Below are 20,259 nucleotides of genomic sequence, written 5' to 3'. Positions count from 1 at the left end.
CCAGTTGGCCTTCATCCAACTGCTTACCGCTGACATACAGGTGTTAAACCGAGCCGCGACTATCTCCCCATCATTGTTGATAGGAATAATAATCTGCATGTCGTCTGCATATAAGGTGGGGGTGAAACCAAAAGAACGTATAAGTTCTGCCAGAGGGGCCACATAAACATTAAACAAAGTGGGGCTAAGTGAGGATCCCTGAGGGACCCCACAGGGCAGAAGGTAGGCCGGGTACCTAAAGTCTCCGCAACTTACAGTAGACCACCTGTCCGTGAGGAAGGACTCGAGCAGCTTCAGAGCCTGGTCCCTGATCCCCATATAATGTAGGCTTTCTAACAGGATGTGGGGGGCAATGGTGTCAAATGCCGAAGAAAGGTCTAGTAGAACCAGCACAACACCCTGTCCCTCATCAACCAACCTCCGAATATTATCAGATGAGGAGATGAGGGACGATTCCGTGCTATGGAATTTCCGAAATCCATGTTGAGACGTATTAAAACCCTCTGAAACGGACAGAAAATTGACCAGTTCTTTGTTGATAAATTTCTCAAATAATTTAGCCAGCAAGGGAAGCAAAACTATAGGACGAAGATTGGTAAAATCATCATGTTTCCCCGTTTCCTTCTTTTTTAAAGGAATAATAGTAGTTTCCTTCCATGCAGATTGATAAATGCAGGAAGTAAGAACTTCTTGGAAAACGGGGATTAGCGCAGATAGTGTCAGTTCCGGGACCAGATACAAAATGGCCGGCGGGCATGGGTCCAGTGGCGACCCCGATTTGTATTCGCGGAGCAGCTTACCGAGCATATCTTGAGATGGCATGTTGAACTTGGACAGTAGCCTTCGGTTATTAAGCGCGGCTGAGCATAGACCAGGAGAGACCCTGGCCACGGTGTTGGGCGGAGAGGAGGACCCCTGAGTCTTAGCTAAGGTAAAGCTAGAATGGATGTTTAGAATTTTACTTTAAAAAAAATCTGCAACTTTGTTGCAGAATTCTTGCGAGTTGTCCAACTTAGGCACACAAGGCGGGGAGGTCAGGACATTGATAACTCTAAACAACTCTCTAGAGGAATTAGCTGCGTTCCTAATTTTACTCGTAAAATATTCTGATTTAGCTTTAAGACAAGCCTCCTTATAACAATTTAAGGCCGTTTTTAAATCCGATTTCTCGCTGGGGTCTGGCTTAAGCCTCCAGCGCCGCTCCTGTTGCCTGTATTTCCTCTGAAGTGTTTTGGGATCCTGGGAAAACCAAGGTTGACTAGGTTTTTTCCCCAGTCGTGGTGCATGTACCTTCTGAGGGGCTAAAGAGTTAATCGCCGCCGAGATTCCCTGATTAAAATGGGCCAATGGCGGTAATACGGACAACTTAGGATTGTTCCAGCTGTTGTTTAGTGCTGTTTCCAGGGGTTTTGCCTTAATACTTTTCCATTGTCTAATAAGTTTATTCGAGGGTGTACGTGTCGGAAAAAAACGTGTATGTGCGAAGTGAAAAGTCAAAAGAGAGTGATCCGTCCACGCAACCGGGGTCGTAGTAAGTTGTATATCCACCTCAGGGCGGGTAAAAATACCATTGAGGGTGTGGCCAGCTACATGAGTGGCCGAGCCTTCCTTTAGAATCCAATCTAAGGAAACCATCAGATTGAGGAATTCCGTAACCAGCCGGTTGCTACTGTCGTCGAAATGAATGTTAAAATCCCCCAATATAATTTCCTTTGGTGCCATGACCAGCGGTTCCAGCAGGTCTGTGCACTCGGCGAGAAAATTAGAGAGAGGGCCAGGAGGGCGATATACTAAGAGCCCTTCTGCGACTAAAGAATAGCCATCAAAAAGTTTAAAGGCCATCATTTCACATACCTCCGAGAGAGTGCTCCCACCAGTCAAAATAAGGGAGAGATCCGACCTACAAATGATGGCCAATCCCCCCCCCTGCCCATAGTTCTATCAGCTCTGTAGTACTAGTAGCCCGCAGGGGAGGCCTCAATGAAGTCAGGGTCCCAGTCAGGTCTAGCCCATGTTTCCGTAGTAAAAAGGTAATCAATATCAGTGGAAATAATAAGTTCACTAATTTCCAACTTATGCTTGGGCAGGGATCTGGCATTAATAAGAGCAAAAGATCCCCTCGCCCGGTCGTCCCTAGTACCCACGTACTTCGTATGATTGGTCTTGTTCCCCACCTCCCTCAGAGCCCTATGCTCCTCCACTGTTAGGGATTTCGGCACAGACCAGTTGCAACATGTGCATTTCCAGGGGGTCGAAATCCCCAGGGTAAACTTATGAGGACAAGGACTACCTGCCCCACTACTGCTGTCAAATGGGGTAAGCTGGCCTTTTTTGATAAAAAACGTAAGGTTCCTGGCCCTCTGGCCCGTACTGACACGGACGGGCGCAGACGGGCTTGCCTTTGGTGCGCCCGCTGCACGGCCGTGTTCTAGCTGGCATTAAATCCCCTCAGCCAGCAACAACTAGAGCGCTGCACTCAACCGGAAGTGATCTACCGGAAACCGGAAGTGGGCTCTAACAGACCCAAATTTCCTACCGGGTCCGAGGCCAAAAACTGGGCCCCTCCGGTTTTAAAGCCCTAAAAAAAAAATGAACAGCCCCCAAAAGTAGCACAAAAAGCCAATTCACAGTCGGCGAGAATGGAGAAAAGTGCCTGTGCACAAAGTAAGTAAAACTTTAAATTAGCAGAGTATTAAAAGTTAAAAACGTGCAAGTTAAAAATAAATGTGTACACGGACAGAAACACGCTCACCTAGTCAACGCGGCCGTGTTTTCGCTGGCATTAAATCCCCTCAGCCAGCAACAACTAGAGCGCTGCCCCCAACCGGAAGTGAACTACCGGAAACCAGAAGCGGCATTAAATCCCCTCAGCCAGCAACAACTAGAGCGCTGCCCCCAACCGGAAGTGAATTACCGGAAACCGGGAGTGGGCTCTAACAGGCCCAAACTTCCTACCGGGTCCGAGGCCAAAAACAGGACCCCTCTGGTTTTAAAGCCCTAAAAAAAAAAAATGAACAGCCCCCAAGCAGCCCCCACAAGTAGCACAAAAAGCCAATTCACAGTCGGCGAGAATGGAGAAAAGTGCCTGTGCACAAAGTAAGTAAAACTTTAAATTAGCAGAGTTAACAGAGTATTAAAAGTTAAAAACGTGCAAGTTAAAAATAAATGTGTACACGGACAGAAACGCGCTCACCTAGTCAACGCGGCCGTGTTCTAGCTGGCATTAAATCCCCTCAGCCAGCAACAACTAGAGCGCTGCCCCCAACCGGAAGTGTGAGGACTTTCATCACTATGTTTCACAGTACTTTCTCCAGCTACCTGGGCACTTTGCGATGTAAATACCACGTTTAAATAAGTCTGGACATCATTCAATGGATTAGTTATATTGGAAGCGGCACCAATATCAGTTATGTAGTGCCTGGTACACCTCTCTCTCCTGCCATTTTTTCTTTCCTAGCTTGTAATGGTGGTGCTAACATTTAAAACATCTGAACCAATTTATACTGCTTCTTGATGAGCCCTCATGGGCTAATACTAGGTCTTGCATTCAAATCTCTCCCTCTCTCCCCACTTTCAGAAGTGTTCTAGGTAGGGCTGACTCAGCCTTGGTTGGACCATTAGCATTGTCAGCTACAGGTAGCATTATTTAAAAGTTGCCTCTACGCCTTGGTTTCTGTCATATGTTTAGTTGTAACACTAACCAACAGTTGGTTAGTAGAAGTCTGTATATTTGAAACATTTAGAAGGGATTGGAGATATGCCCCATCGACACCTGTATGGGTGTAGAAAGTCAATATGTTCTGTTTTGTCAATGGTAATTATTAACTTATTTATTTTACAGCAGTTATAAATTAGTAGGTTTTTATTGGAGGTATGCAGTGAGATGCTCAGCGTACAGGCAGACAGCATCAAGAATTAAGTCATCTGGTCGCAGATTTTACTGCATTTCAGTTTACAGTCGTTTATATTTGACCTCAAAATAATTGCTGTCCTCAGGCTCCTACACTAAAAAGACAACACTTCCTAGGAGAATTATGTTTTTCCAAACATATTTACTAAACTATTTGCCAAGAATAATTTTCTTTTTTCCTCTGAAAGTATCTTCCCTCCTGCTTTGAGATCTGATGACACCACCACAAATTTAACCCCTTCGCTGCCAGGCCTTTTCCCCCTCCTATGCCGAGCCTTTTTTTAGCTATTTGGGGCAGTTCGCGCTTAGGCCCTCATAACTTTTTGTTCACATAAGCTACCCACGCCAAATGTGCGCCCTTTTTTTCCAACATCCTAGGGATTCTAGAGGTACCCAGACTTTGTGGGTTCCCCAGAAGGAGGCCAAGAAATTTGCCAAAATACAGTGAAAATTTCGTTTTTAAAAAAAAAAAATTGGAAAAAGGGGCTGCAGAAGAAGGCTTGTGTTTTTTTCCCTGAAAAGGGCATCAACAGAGGGTTTGCGGTACTAAAATCACCAGCTTCCCAGCTTTCAGGAACAGGCAGACTTGAATCATAAAACCCAATTTTTCAACACAATTTTGGCATTTTACTGGGACATACCCCATTTTTACGATTTTTTGTGCTTTCAGCCTCCTTCCAGTCAGTGACAGAAATGGGCATGAAACCAATGCTGGATCCCAGACACCACAACATTTCTGAAAAGTAGACAAAATTCTGAATTCAGCAAGGGGTAATTTGTCTAGATCCTACAAGGGTTTCCTACAGAAATTGAGGTGAAAAATACATACATTTTTCTCTACGTTTTACTCTGTAACTTTTTCCTGCAATGTCAGATTTTTGAAAGCAATATACCGTTACGTTTGCTGGACTCTTCTGGTTGCGAAGATATATAGGGCTTGTAGGTTCATGAAGAACTCTAGGTACCCAGAGCCAATAAATGACCTGCACCCTGCAGTGGGTTTTCATTCTATACTGGGTATACAGCAATTAATTTGCTGAAATATAGAGAGTAAAAAGTAGCTATCAAGAAAACCTTTGTATTTCCAAAATGGGCACAAGATAAGGTGTTGAGAAGCAGTGGTTATTTGCACATCTCTGAATTCCGGGGTGCCCATACTAGCATGTGAATTACAGCGCATTTCTCAAATAGACGTCTTTTTTACACACGGTCTTACATTTGGAAGGGAAAAATGTAGAGAAAGACAAGGGGCAATAACACTTGTTTTGCTATTCTATGTTCCCCCAAGTCTCCCGATAAAAATGATACCTCACTTGTGTGGGTAGACCTAGCGCCCGGGACAGGATATGCCCCAAAACACAACGTGGACACATCACAGAAAACAGAGCTGTTTTTTGCAAAGTGCCTACCTGTAGATTTTGGCCTCTAGCTCAGCCGGCACCTAGGGAAACCTACCAAACCTGTGCATTTTTGAAAACTAGAGACCTAGGGGAATCCAAGATGGGGTGACTTGTGGGGCTCTGACCAGGTTCTGTTACCCAGAATCCTTTGCAAACCTCAAAATTTGGCTAAAAAAAAAAACACATTTTCCTCACATTTCGGTGACAGAAAGTTCTGGAATCTGAGAGGAGCCACAAATTTCCTTTCACCCATGGTCAGAGCCCCACAAGTCACCCCATCTTGGATTCCCCTGGGTTTCTAGTTTTCAAAAATGTGCTGGTTTGCTAGGTTTCCCCAGGTGCCCTACGGGGTCGCTCCCTCTGCGTGACATTGGCGCCCCAAAAAAAAATCCCTGGCGCCTAGAGGTTTCTGCCCCCCCGGGTTCAGATCGGCCTAATAACAATAGGCCGATCTGCCACCAGGGGGGGCAGAAATGGTCTAAAATAAATGTGTACCCCCCACCCCCCCTCCGGGGAGCGACCCTTGCGTGACGGCGCAAAAAAAAGATCCCTGGTGCCTAGTGGTTTCTGCCCCCTTGGGGGCAGATTGACCTAAAATCTAAGCAGCACTGTGCCTCAGGACGTAACCATTACGTCCTGGGCACAGAACGGGTTAAACAAGAATTTGCAATACAAAGGGTCTTGCATCTGCTCGACTTAAGAGCTATTAGCGTTGTAAAGTCCTAACCAGACTTTTCTTGCCACATAAATTGAAAATCAAAAGTAAAACAGTTTCATGTAAGTGAGCCAATTTAAAGCGCCACAGCATGAGTGTGAAGCACGTAGGGGAGACAGAAAAGGAAACAGAAGTTCGCTCGCAGTCAAACATTTTAGCAGTTATCCATGTAACAGAATTGATGTCATGCAAAGCCCACGATTACTGCCCAGTGAGATCGCGCTGCATAGGAAATGAAAAGGAAAAGTACTTCAGAAGCCTTGCGGAAAACATGGAGCCTCTTATGTTTTCAGTAGTTGGTCGGTGCGCTCGAGAAGGGCTATACAGTGGAAAAGGCATGACGTATGCATGCTTTTCACTGATGAAATCAAGTAAACTTCAAAAGGCAAGCCCACAAACCAACTAAACTGATGGGCGTGTAGTGGGCGTGGTCAAAAGCCCACAGAGAGATTACAACAGGCTAGAGCACTTGCGCGCTCGACCCTAAAAACGTAAAATACCTTGACTCATCCAGGCTCAAGACTGTGCCAAAGCTTATTTTCCTTAGCAAACTCTTTAAGAAATCTTTTCTTCTTTGATTCTACATTCTGGAACATGCTACCATAGTGCTTAATTTGTAAAAGTATAAGTGCTAAGGCCCAAACTCTGCCGAATGTCAGGGTTGCCAACCTCTATTTCATCTGCCCTCAGATACTCCTTGTCCACTTATATCACTCTTGCAGTTTGTCATCACTGCTTCCTTCCTTTGTCACCTTTTTTCTGTCATTCTCTTCCTCCTTCTCCCCCAGTCTGTGTTTTTCTCTCTCTTGGTCAAACGCTGATGATAACATTTTAAGTGCTGGTCCCTGAAAATGAGCTATGGTGTGTCTCACCTGCAGCCACCGTCTTGATGACACAAAGTATAATAGTATAATCTGAAAGACATTGTTTCTTCTTTGCTAGTGCTTCAGCATTTTGCTGTAAAACCACTCTCACTTCCTAAAGATTAAATTCTCCATATCGGTTGTGTTTACCAGGACTTGCAACTTCCACAAGATTCACCAATTTCTTCCACTGCTTTCAACTATATGTGAAACCATATGAATTCCAATATTGTTGGTTACCATTTTACGGAAACACAGGTTTACCATGGAGCCTTTGATCAATAGGACATGGAAATCCTTGAAAAATACATAGATTCCTGTGAAGTCTCGACCACTTCATCCACACTCCCAGTGAATGTTACCAAGGCAGGGATTTTCATCCTCTAGGCCAACAGTATATCTCCACCTGCTTGACACGAGCTTAAGAATGATCTTTTCTTTTGGGGTATCTTATCTCACACATCAGTTCTCTGGCTCTCATTCTGGATTAATACTTGCCATCACAGCCTCAGTTGTCTTATGCAAGGAGAGAAAACTTAAGTTCTGAAATCAGGAGTAGCTTGGAGGAATTAACTGGACCACTCACTGCTGATTGACAGTTTACTGAGAAGCAGCCATCCTGAATGTGTTTACCACAATTATTTCCAGGTCTGAGTGTTCGGAGAGATAAGATCACAAAGGGATGAAACCATACTACTCCCTCTAGTAGTAGGAGCTACCTTTTCAAGTCCAACAAGCATAACATAGATAGTCTCCTGAATATGCTGCATCTTGGATTGCTTATATAAAATACACAAATGTTTACTCTAGACTTTTCAAACCTTGTATGCATGCACACCAGAACCGAAAAACACAGAAATCCTAAAACTTCAACTAAGTTAATGAGTAAAATTTATATTTCCCCAGTTCTCATCTCCAAAACTCCAACAATTTGATCGCAAAGTCATGAATACAAAGGCATTGGTGAGATTATGCTTGATCCATTAATGGCATCAAGCCAAAAGAGACCCTGTTTTCTTACGATTAAAATAGTTTGAATATATCAACTTCCGAAACAATATTATACAATTCATGTGTGTCAGAAAATAAAGTATTCTTTTTTTTAATCAGGTCAAAATATTTTAGTAACAGCTGTGACAATAGCGCCAATTTCCAGCAACCAGACCTGAACAAATAGCCTTCTTTTCCAAACTCATTTCTTCCTGGCCACTGATAACAGGGAATCTAATGCAGACCTTGAACCTAGGTATGCTTTGTTACCATAACCTGTCTTGGTGCAGGAATGCCTGTGATGCCTGGCACATCCATCCAGGAATGAATCTTCAGGTAGCTCAGTCAGCTTATGAACGTGGGTAGCAGCATCCTGCGAATGACCGTTTCTTCTCCCAAGGTTATTATCCTTTATGTAGTTCATACTGATAAATGGTTCAGCAGAAATGATAATTCTATTCTTTTAACTTACTGCTAGGTGAGTAGGAGGTACTTTAAAAAAAAAAAAAAAAAACGTAGGAGTGATGGATCAAAACCAGCTTCTGAAGACGTAGCACAGTGCCTGTCAATCCAGAATGCTAGACGGAATATACATGATTAATTTCTCCAGCGATGCAAAGCTCAAGTATTGCATTCATAAGAAGGTCAGGCAGACACACAAGACAAGACACTAAAGATTATCTGGTCTGAAAAAAAAGATATAGGAGGTGTGGTACTGGGTCTTTGTATGTTTTGTCCTAAAAAAGGATAAAGATCCTCACGCACCGAAGTGGCAAGCTTCATCAGCGGATCCCTCCTCACCACAAATTGCAAGTTTTGGAGAATGTATTGGGCTCATCTGGAGCTCTTTTTGGAGTAGTTTATGTTTTTTTTTAGATTCTTTTAGATATTGCTTCTTACTTGTGTGATCACATGTGCTGGAGTATTAATAATTTTAACAACAAACAAAACTGATGCTCTGGAAATTCTACAGAGGTCTATACAGGAGTGATATGATCTCTTGTGTATTAACCCTAACGTGGATATGTCACGCAACAACTGTGAGAGATAAAATGATCTATTTCTCTTGACCACAGCTGTGTAGTGAGATATTTTGATGGCCTATAATAGGGACCAACATCATCGTGAATGCCCTGGACCGGGGCAGGCCTTACAAGTATTGGGAGAAACATGTTGACGGCTTCATACTTCTGCCAAAGATTACCATTACATGAGATCCATCTATTTTTCCTGGTTTTGTTGGTGTGACTCGAAAGCACCAACAAAATTCTAACTTCCATTTGATGTATTTTTATCTGCCCTTTTTGGGTTTCGTTGGAGAATAAGAATGAGCCGTCACATGTGAGAAATTCTGCTAACTTACAGAGGGCTTAAAGGCCACACATTGCTTATCACAGGTTGGACTGATTGTCACTTGCTTTTCATAAATAGGAACGCGCAGCATTCACTTCCGCTTCCTGTGCTTGTGCCTCCCCTGGAGCATTCCCCATGTAATTGCGTCCTGCCACTGCTCCCTTAATCAGGGGCTACTTTTTTCTTTTTGTCTAGCACTCAACTTAAGTGTGCGTCTTTTCCAGCAGTCTCCCATGAGCACTCATCCTTCACGTTGCTTTAGGGCCCCCGCGACTACTCGCCCTCCATGCTGCTTCACTCTTATCACTTGCCCCCACCCCATTTCCATGATGATGCTTGCCCTCACCAGATGTCCGCACTGTTGCTTGCCCCCACCGCTATTCGTGATGTTGCATGTCCTCACCCACTGTCCATGTTGTTGCTTGTCCCACTGCCATTGCTCTCCCTCCCACGCTCTAAAATTTGGAGGCGGTAGACAGGGTTGGCAAGCTGCTGCCATTTTTCTGTTATGAATTAAGTTACCGTGGACCATGAAAAAATAGCAATAGACATTTTCTGAAGGGATAAGCACCCAATTTCAATGTACTGATCACATCTTTCACATTGATTTATATGCAGCGTATTACTTCAGGGCTCGTCCACGGGGCCATACTGTCCCCAACTAGAGAAAAGATCAAAGGAAACCTTTCCCAGTGAGGGTAGGTGCATGCCTGTTTGAATAAGCGTTTATCTCATTTGTGTTTCTCACATGTGCTTCATTTTTTGCAGGGTTTTACAACAGACGAATGTGCTGCATGTAATTGATGTATCATACAGCCATGATCAAGCATTTTGCCCGATCTCTGCCTCAACGTGACATTTGCTACAAGGATTAGGATGTAGCCCTTGGCAGCATTTTTTGTCTGTGTATTTTGTACTTTATCTTCTATGTAAACTCAACAGGAGCCGTGCCCTAACATGCAAAGTTAACCCCTCAAGAGAGACCTGGAAACTCTTTAGTTTCCTATGAGAAACCCGCACTCTTCAGGGTTACCCCTCGGTGGCATGCTTCATCATAGAGTCCATCTAGTTCCGCTGTGGAACGAGGCATGCTATGACCGGTGAATTATGTGGAAGCACTTATTATTTAAATGACTACGATGATGTGTGATTAGGAGTGCGGGGGGATGAAGCAAAATTGAATACACCTGCCTCATAGAAAAAACATTGTTTTAATATCTATTCTAATGGCGGGAAGATTAAAAGTGGGGTGGGCGGAAAAGAGAGGTTGCACTTTGTACCTGCCTTCCCAATATATGGCCTACATGGTTCAAGGTGTTAATGCAAAAATAATACTGCACCTACTTATAGCCGGGTTTGAGTAATACAAAACTTACAGATACGTGTATCCTGAACCCTATGGAGGGGGTGGGCTTCTAGTCACACTTACTCCAAAGCTCAGCTTCTGCCTATAAACCTGTTGTGCTCCAGCCCAGGGTCTGACTGTACAACTTTGGCCGCAACTGTATTACATCCAAAGTGAATATCATGTTTAGATGCAACTTTGATTGCATGAGTGAGAGTGAAAGTCGCAACATTAGAGATCTAAGTCCGAGGAAGGCCGCATACTCACGAGAGGCCACTCTGACAGCTGAAACATGTTGACTATAGTAAGAAGAGAGCAATTAGAACTCCTATACTCCTGGATTTCTTGTTTTTAAACATCCCATGGTGGAAATCCTGTGATAAAGCATTGTAGATGGGTTTTACCGTAAGGGATTTTTAATTTTACACAGATCCCTGACTTCATGAATAGGTGAGTGTACCACCAAAGTGCTCGATTAATTCAATGAGCCCATTCACCACCTCTTAACAGACTTTCAGGCAGCTGCAGACAATCCTATGATGAAGCATGACACCTAGGTTGGATTGTGCTAATTTCTCATTTATGAACTCACATGCGTGACTAAGTGTGAGCTATGACCAGACTAAATAGAATTATTGAAGGAACATCCGCATCTCTAAGATAGCCCAAGGTAATGTTTTGTTTTTATAAACACTGACAAACCCAACAGCTTGTTTCGTAGGCACGAACCTTGATTTAGCCAAGGCTTATTTAGTTAGATTCTTAGTGTTCTTAAAATCTAAAATGCAATATATAAGCAGCCCTCCCATGAGCTCCAGGTGGAGCCCAACACGTTCTCCACAAAATTATGATTTTTTGGTGCGGTAGGAGTCTGATGAGGAAGCACACTACTTTAGTGGTTGAAAGCCTACTTCCTTTCTAGGACGAAATCATGCAAAAAACACAAAAGCATAGCCAGACCTCCGATAATTTAAATATCTTTTTGGGATCAGTAACCTTTATGTTTAGCTAGTTACGATGGGGAGGAAGTGCCCTGTTCCACCTCCCCTCTCTGTGTTACGTGAACACACTCAGAGGTAGCCATATTTACATCATGGCTTCTCTCCGGCTCTATGGATATCCCTAAATCAGGAATGCATCCATGTCTCCTCTGCTCGGGCGTCTGAAGATTCCAGTGAACGACGTCCATTTGTTTCTAACAGGAGTGCAAAAGAAGGAGCAACTGAATTGTGTCTTTTGCGATACTTGTTTTATTCATGAATTATATCTTGAGACTGGGAATTACTATGTAAAATACATTTGTTGATTTGTGGTTACCTAGTAGAGTACCTCAACCATACACTGGGCGGGTGCCATGACAGTGACTAGCACAACAAAGAATCTCCCGCAACAAATACTCAAACTCAGCAACGTCAGTACAATAACTTGTAGCTGCGGCCAGAAGACAATGACTAACCCTCGCTGAAAAAAAAAGGAAAAAGGCAAAGTAAGGGGAATCAGAGACGGTCAGGTTGTTATGTTGTTATTACAGCCTAAGGAAAAAATAATGGGGTTTATACTAGAGTAAGGGGTAGGGAAGGAAGCAAGAGGGTTAGGGCAAGTGCTGGTCTTTGGGTAAAGCTCAGGGTTCGAAAAATGTACAAATGGAGAGGGAACGGTTTTCGGTTAAGATTTAGGTTAAAAGTTAAGGCTAGTACGAGTTTAAGTACCAAAAGACCTCTTTAGTTGTGGTTCTCACTGCAGTTCATCTTTGTGGTAGACAATGCACGCAATCTAACAAACTGTCTTCAGGGATTCCAAATTTTGGATTTAATATTAAGGCACTTAGATGTAACTAACGTCATGCTTTGTCGTAACTGTTCTGTGTGTTGGTGCTCAACAACTGATACAAATGATAAGTAAGAAGTTTCAGTTATCCACGTGATCATTCTACAACTTTATAACCAAAATGTTACATTCAGTTTGAATTTCCCAATTCAACTGCATTGGCTATAGTGTAAACAGCAATTATCATCAGAACAAACATCTTCAGTCCCAGGCATCTCCATGCACAGCTGCTGAGTTTCACCGACAGACACCAAAGGCTTCTTTTCCTGCTCCACCCATCACTTCTTGTGCACCCTCCCACACGCTCATGTTACCGCACACAACACACCACATACTTGCCCACACTCACAGACCCACCATCTCTTCCCAACCCCTACCTATCCTGCCTCCTCAAATCCAGCTCTCTCACCAAATGTACCTCAGAAATCTGGGACCTGCTGCACGACCATACACCAAACTTGCTCTTCCTGACAGAAACCTGACTGACTCTCACATGGGCTCCTGACAAAGCCACAGCTATCCCACCCAGATAGAAGGTAATTAGACAGGACAGAACCAACAGACCCAGAGGAGGACTCATTATCATCTTCAAAGAATACATCCTGTGCTCTACTACTTTGGCTCTCACCATGGAACATCTGTCCTTCAAACTCCACATCATCACCAACTACACCCTGAGTGCCGCCCTCTTCTACCCAGCCCCCTGGACTCTGACAAAGTCCACAATTGTGCTTCCAAAGTTGTCTCGGCCTCTGATACTCACCTTCAATGCCTTTATCCTCCTGGGTGACCTTAAATACCACCTGGACGACATCAACGCCCCAACACAGCCAACCTCCTGGATGACCTGACAAACCTTAAACTCACCTAGCGAGTAAATGGCCCCACCCATGCTGCTGGACTCAATCTTCATCAGCGTCACAGTGAACAAGCCATTCATCACCATCACCTTGCCTGATCAGGCCCTCAAACATTTCAATATACCCATCCCTCAGCAATGAAGAAATGCCAGCGACAAACGCTCTGACGAATCCTTGATCTCTGAGCTCCTATACCAACGACCACAACACCTCAGTGATAACCTCTCCAGACCCATCTCCAAGTTCAATGTCTAGATCACATTCTGTGGTGACAACATGGCCCGATTCAAGACCACTAGAAGCAGCCCCCCAACAAAGTGATACACAGAAGACCTCAAACTCACGAGGAAATCACTGCAAGCAACTAGAACACAGACAGAGACAAAGCCAGAATGACAGGATTAACTACATATGAGCCCTCAGACACTACCACCAACAAATCAGAGCCACCAGACGCTCCGCTCTCACTGAGCGCATCAAAAGCAATACCACAAGCGCCAAGGAAATCTTTCCAATTGTAAAAGATTTTAAATCTGTGGCAGCAAGCTTCCGTGTCACTTCCTTATAAGATCTTTGCACACAACTGCCTATCTTCTTCAGCAGCACGATCACCAGCAGCAAGATCACCAGCATCTACAACAACTTCAATCCCCACTAGACCCCTCCACCCTATCAATCATTGCCAGTGCCCAGAGGACCATCATCACCATTCAAGAAACAGCAGCGACAATAAGCATCATCAAATGCCCTTATCACGTATTCAATAAAGGACTGGACACCCGAACCGTTTGATCAACACAGCCACCTTACTGGATGCCCTGAAACACAACACAGTTCTCCTTCCCTAAAGAAACCCTCTGCGACCCCATCACTACCTGCTCATCTCCCTGATTTCCTCCCAGTAAAAGTCATGGAGAACATCATGAACAAACATCCAGCCTCTACCATTGTTGGTACCGCCAGTCCTGTGTATCTCTCGACATTTCAGAAAATGTGTCCTCCTTCAGTGTAGAATAACCAGTTAAATTTAGAGGTGATAGCGATGCTGCTGATATGCTTCTCATGTGTCTGTACCACTCCCAGGGCCCAGATGCATCCTCGTGCTTGTCAGCCCAACAAAGCAACAAGGAGCCAATCACAAAATGGGGGGGAAGCGGGGGGTGCACCCTGCCTGGCATCCCTGCACACAATTCACCCGTATGCACTGTGGTAAATGCAATGCATAATACTATTCTCTTTTAAGTCTTTAGTATTCACCACTGTTGCTGCAGCCAATGCTGTGTATCTATAGACCTATTTTCAGAGTGTTTGGCATTATCCAATAGAGAGTAATAAGTTAAACTTGGGAGTTCTGACAGTGCTGTTCACCACCTTCTTGGGTTTCTGTACAGCTCCCAGAGGGCAGGTGCATCCAAGAGCTCATCACCTAGACTGCGAGCAGCTTTGCCAGCACCCCCAGATTTAAGTTGTTACTGTCTACTGCAGGAGGACAAATATCTTGAAATATGTCCAGAGAGTACCAGCACTGGATGCACAAACAATGGTGAATACTAAAGACTTTCCACAAATGTGAGTGTTACCATGCTCTGCATTTACCACAGTGCGGCTAGGAGAGTTGTGTGCTGGTATGCCAGGCAGTGTGCTTTCTCCCACCCTTTTGTGATTGGATCCTCCTGGAGATGGTCAGACTCACTTTATACATGATGTGGCTTATTTTATCTCTAGTCCACCACTGCAAGAGTGAAAGCAGGGGAAGTGCTCTATTTGCTTTGATTTTGTGCCCATGCTAGAGCTTATCGTACTCCAGTCCGCCACAATTGATACAGTTCTTATTGTAGAAGATAGGCGACTCACTTGACAACTGATTTGGAGCATCGACTGACTAGCTCATTGCCAACACCAAATGACAAAAAGGACCTACAGGGATAGGGACACTATGTGGTGCCAGTGGGTGGAGTTGGCCATATCATTATCCTGTTCTGCTCAGAGTTGGAGAAGAAGGCCTGCACCAGTTTTCACATACAATAGAATTAAGTAAGAGCACCTGGTCTCATTCTTCATGGACAGGGTGTAGGATAGGTTTTTGCACTGAGTTGGTGTAGAGATAGTCTTGATGATGCAGGGCCAAGCAAGGGAAAACATGATGTGGAACTAGGAGTGCCACCTGGTGACTTACCTGCCCAGCTGAATCACTGAGCAGACTATGTGGGGGTAACAGCACTGCATCCTCCTGGGGGATGGAACGATAGTGTCTCTTTGGACACTGTCATGATCCCTATCTGTGCCCATGACAGGTGGAGAAGAACAACATGCACTCATTTTCAAAGAAAATGCAATTTTTGTTGAAACTGAGCTAGTGTCCTCCTTAAGCGTGTCTGCAGAGGATCATGTGCCTGGTAGATGGGAAACGAGCCAGATATGGTGGGATCAGGGTGTAGGAGAGGTTCAGCATGGCTTCCGACTGCACATGTTCTACCAAGACCATCTTCAACCCTTAAGCCCTCAGAAACGTGCTGTGGCTGATTACTGGATTACACTGGCAGTCCATGATACTCTGTTGAAGCTTTCAGACAGAGCATAAAAATGAATCCGCTAAATTTCATAAGAGCGGCCAAGACTTAATACGTGCAACGAGGCAGAAAGTCATTCATTGCAGTCTTGGGACCTCAGACAGACCCAGCCTTAGACACAAAAAATAGACTAATTTGAACACTTCTGCAAATCAAGTAGGCTGATAGTATCACACTGTTGAGCCTTTGGTGGCCATCTTGGAACTAAGCTGGCTCATCTTCTATTCAACATTTAGGATCAACATACATGGAAACATCATAGAAGAAGACTACAAAACGTGTGTTGGGTGAACATATATTTAACCTGCTGGATAACCAGATCTATGTTTAATAATAAGAATCCTTTTATTAGCAACGTAGAAGATATGTATCCCTTAACAGATGGTGGGTGATCAGAGGTTCACCACCAAAAACCGCTATAGGGCATAGACACAGAAGCAGGACAACAATCACAGACACACCAACTATGTCAGACCACAACAAGTCAGAGAGCACCCTATACCTGCATTTTTGTGGTAATCACATGGATAGCATTTTACTCCAATTGAATAAACAAGGTATAGGTTAAGCATGAATTTACTATTTTAAATGTATGTATGTATGTATGTATGTTTCAAGAGTGTTGCGTCATTCTACAGACTCTTCCCTCATCCATCTCTTGTTTACTCATCCCAAACCTCGTCTTACTACTATGCTCTCCCAATTAACACTTCTGGATTCCTCCCTCTGCTATCCCTCCGTTATTCTATTCAATCCAACACAGGTCCTCTGCTCAAATTAACAAATGCCTCCCTATAATGTACTCATATTTCCCTCTACTAATCCATCACCAGTCCTTTTGGGTTTCGGAGTAGCGTGCTACTTGTAGAAAAGCACTTTGACGCCTCGTCAGGGGTAGTAGGCGCTATATAAATACAATTACAATTGTAGACCTTCTCTAACTTCTGTTGCCACTTCCGCCTTTCTGTGTCCCTAGTCCCTGACAATTTCCATTCCTACGTCTGTCAGTAACCTGTTCCGCTTCTCAGTCTTCAACATCTGGTCACCCAGTTGCACTCACACATCCGGTCACTCATTCACAAAACCAGGCATAAACGCAGAAGCAACATTTACTAAAGACGCAAGAGCTATTGTCGAAGTTAGTTTTCGTTGTAATATTGTTGTAGACTATTATTGTTAATATACAATACTAATGCAAAACAACAACAAAAAAGCTGGGCCTGATGGACATCTTTCACCTGACACGGATCAAGTTTAGAGCCTTTCAACTGATGGATGTTAATTTACATATGGGCTGTGGCACTCGCAGCTGCTAGGTGGTAAACGCGCTGGCGAAGTTTTGTACAACCAGAAAGTTAAGATCCAATTCAATGGAGTGCCCCAGCTGTCATACATCTGGTTTGCTCAGAAAAAAGAAAACAGGGATGCGCTCATCGGGTCTGAGTTGGCGTCGAGTCAACATCGATAAGGGCAAAAAAAGAATATAAAAAAAAAAAAAAAAAAATCAATAACTGGAAGTCACTGTGGAAGGCATTAGGTGACACAGCTCTGCTCAAAATGGGCAGATGCAATCCTCAAATAAAATCCGGGTTGTCGAATCTCGGCAGAGAGGCCAAGACTCCCTCACTTCTGCGTCACGGGCCTGAGCAGCACCCCAGAGCGGCGCTGTCCGCCTAGCACGGTAGTGCTAACCCCTGCTTGATTTGTATAATGCAGGAAGCAAAGAAAAAAACTTGTTTGCACTGTGCAGTTTAGAGAGTTTATTTTGAGGGAGACACAGCACCTCTTATCACATATGTACTCTTCTCAGACGCTTACAAGGGCCATGGCGTACCAATAAAAGCATACCAATAAAAGCATAGAAGTGCAGATCTTCAACAAGGTAACCCTGGGAGACTGTACACAAATAGCCGGTTCAACAGCAAAACCAGACCTACAAGTAAGACCACTTGGGGAAAGGAGGTTCTGCAGAGTTGCACGTGCTCCGACCTCTTTCCATACGCCACGTGATCCCATATATAGAGGTGTAGTGTACTATTCGGCAATAAAGACGTTTACTATTAGGTTTTTCCTACACTGCTTCATTAACAGTCATCGAGACTTGACACGTCCTTCACTTGAATTTTAAGTCTTGGCAGCTACAAGGAACAATTATGAGAGCGAAGTTAGTTGTACGGCCCGTGAAAAACTGAGCGGTCCCCAATTACATATGGGTTCACCCCAGGAACGTAAGGCAAGTCCCTGCGGGAGCTTTCCCCCTCCTCCCCCCAAACCTTCAAAGGGTCACAATTCAGTGCAAGGCCAATATATGTGATATATGGGAGGCTCAGGCCCCTTATCATCGGGGGACGGGAGCTCATTCCCCAATTCCACTGGTCACCACCCGCCGCACGGGTACTGGTACTTATTAATGGGGACAGGGACTGATTTTTCCTCATAAAAATTTGACTCAGATAAAAAAAAGGAGGAGCAAAAAGACAGAACATTTGCAAAGGGAGAAAGCTGGGATGAAAACGCATCTGCAATACTACAGTGCTTAATTTGAGCCAGTGGTGGGCACCGGCACTTATTTTTGGGGCGCGACACTTATATTCTGGCATCAGGCATTTACTGCGAGCAAAATAAAGTAATGGAAAATAAGAAGGAAGAGGAAGACGGAAAAGCGTCACAAAGGGAGAAAGGTGCAAGAAAGAGCTGAAGGGGCAGGTAGTTACTGTAAACGGATTAAAGAGGCCGGAGATGGCTTTAGGGTTACGCGGCCTTTGTATGCTGTGCGCGCTCATTTAAGTGCAGCAGCCGCGGGTTTCAGTGGAGAGCTTTGAGCACGTGCACGTTTTTATTTACAAATGAACCACAAGATTGAGATAAGGAGACAGGAAGTGAAGAGTGGTGGAAAAGGGAGGCATAAGGTGGAACCGAGAGCCTTGGTGTTCACTCGGCCGAGGGCTCAACACTCCGTCAACACTACACCCTTGTGCCTTGTAGACCAAACACACACGTGCGTGTCTATAAATCAAGAACTGGTAAGGACACTTGTTCCAAAAGGTTCGAGGGAGGGCAATGCATGTAAATAAATACACGAATGACCTCGTGTTTTTGAGGCGTGGGACTAGATTGGTGCATCAGTGGGCGTTAGGTGCCTCCTGGGTGGGTGCGTCTAGGAACTGACTGGCAGCTCAGCGTCCACCACTCCTAGCTCTGAGAAACTTTACCCTACTCAAATTTGACAGCAGAGTGAGGTAAGCGCCGGGGCGTGAATGTGGCATGAAACACACTCGACACGAAAGGAATGGGGCGCATTGTTCCCAAGTGAGAGTGATAGGGGCACGATTATTCCTCCGCCTGAAAGTGGACACAACGCCGGAGGCTCCGGGTCAAACCTGGGGCGCAATTGGTTAAGTTTACCACATCCAGCGCGGGGTAGGGCAACTAAGACAATAGGCGTACCCCTGCGCGTCAGTTTCCAAGTAGCCCCATGTCACATGCGTCATCACCATCAGTGAGCTCATGCTTTTCACCATCAATTGCCTTCTGGGAGTTGTAGGTTCGCTCTAATGTTGTCAGAGCACGCAAAGTGCTGTCGGCTACAAGTCAAGGCATGATGAAGCTGTCACACTACATGGCATGCGGCCACTCGTTAGTCATGACTACACTGCTATCCCATGCACACACAGATACCCACCTGCTTGTGGATTCCTTTGGAGGTCACTCCGTTGGCACGCACCACACTCCCATTCTGGAAGTCCGCCCCATGGCCCACTTTATCCGGGGTGGGGCACCCATTACCATTGCTGAGATGCTCGCCTCCCCCGTTCTGCAGGTGTTTGCCCCCAGAGGGGGCCGCGTGGAGCCCACAGAAGCGCTGGAAACGGGCAACCAACTCCGAGTCCTGAAGGGTCTGCAAGAGGCTGCCCATGATGTGAGGTTGGGGTGATCTCCACCGCGAGGAAGGCAGCCTCACCGGAGCCCGACTGAGCGCAAGAGCAAACAGGTGTGTGGGGCCGAGAAGCCGCACGGTCCTAGCGCCGCCCTCCAGAGCCAGGCAACAGCAGGAAGCTACTAGCGCGGGGGCGGATTGCAACACCCTCGAGCGTGGCAGCTTCCAGGGAAGGGCCCCAAATAGGACCCCCTTGGTCTGTGGCCTTCAGAACTGCTTGTTGTAAACTCCATCAAATGATCATGGCGGTTGTGAACGAAGGCTTGCACTTCTGGGTTGGACATTGCTTCACGCAGAAAATTAATCAAATACACTCATGTTTTTATGTATATTATTTTTATCATGCAGTCTTTTAAATGATTGCATTGTGATTAATAAATGCATTTACTGAAGCAGGTGGAGTTACTCAGATAAATGGAGTGTGGGCTGCGGCTGTCCTTGGTAATTGGGCAACCACGTTCACAGAAGTAAACAATGGCCAAAGTCAAA

The 20,259-nt window shown here is 44.9% G+C and overlaps 1 protein-coding gene across 1 annotated transcript in view; it reads right to left on the bottom strand.

Moving 5' to 3' along the window:
- SGPP2 (sphingosine-1-phosphate phosphatase 2) overlaps positions 1 to 19,999 on the bottom strand; it is a 393,667-nt gene extending 373,668 nt beyond the window's left edge. The window contains exon 1 of the mRNA XM_069213464.1: positions 19,516 to 19,999. Within this exon, the coding sequence (XP_069069565.1) occupies positions 19,516 to 19,749 (234 nt within the window). The 5' untranslated portion in view covers positions 19,750 to 19,999. The remainder of the gene's footprint in view (positions 1 to 19,515) is intronic.
- Between the last annotated feature and the right edge of the window lie 260 nt (positions 20,000 to 20,259).

This window comes from Pleurodeles waltl, chromosome 11, assembly GCF_031143425.1.
Source record: "Pleurodeles waltl isolate 20211129_DDA chromosome 11, aPleWal1.hap1.20221129, whole genome shotgun sequence".
In the NCBI taxonomy this organism is placed as follows: Eukaryota; Metazoa; Chordata; class Amphibia; order Caudata; family Salamandridae; genus Pleurodeles; species Pleurodeles waltl.
Note: the sequence above shows the minus strand (reverse complement) of the source record. Positions and strands in the feature narration are given on the sequence as shown.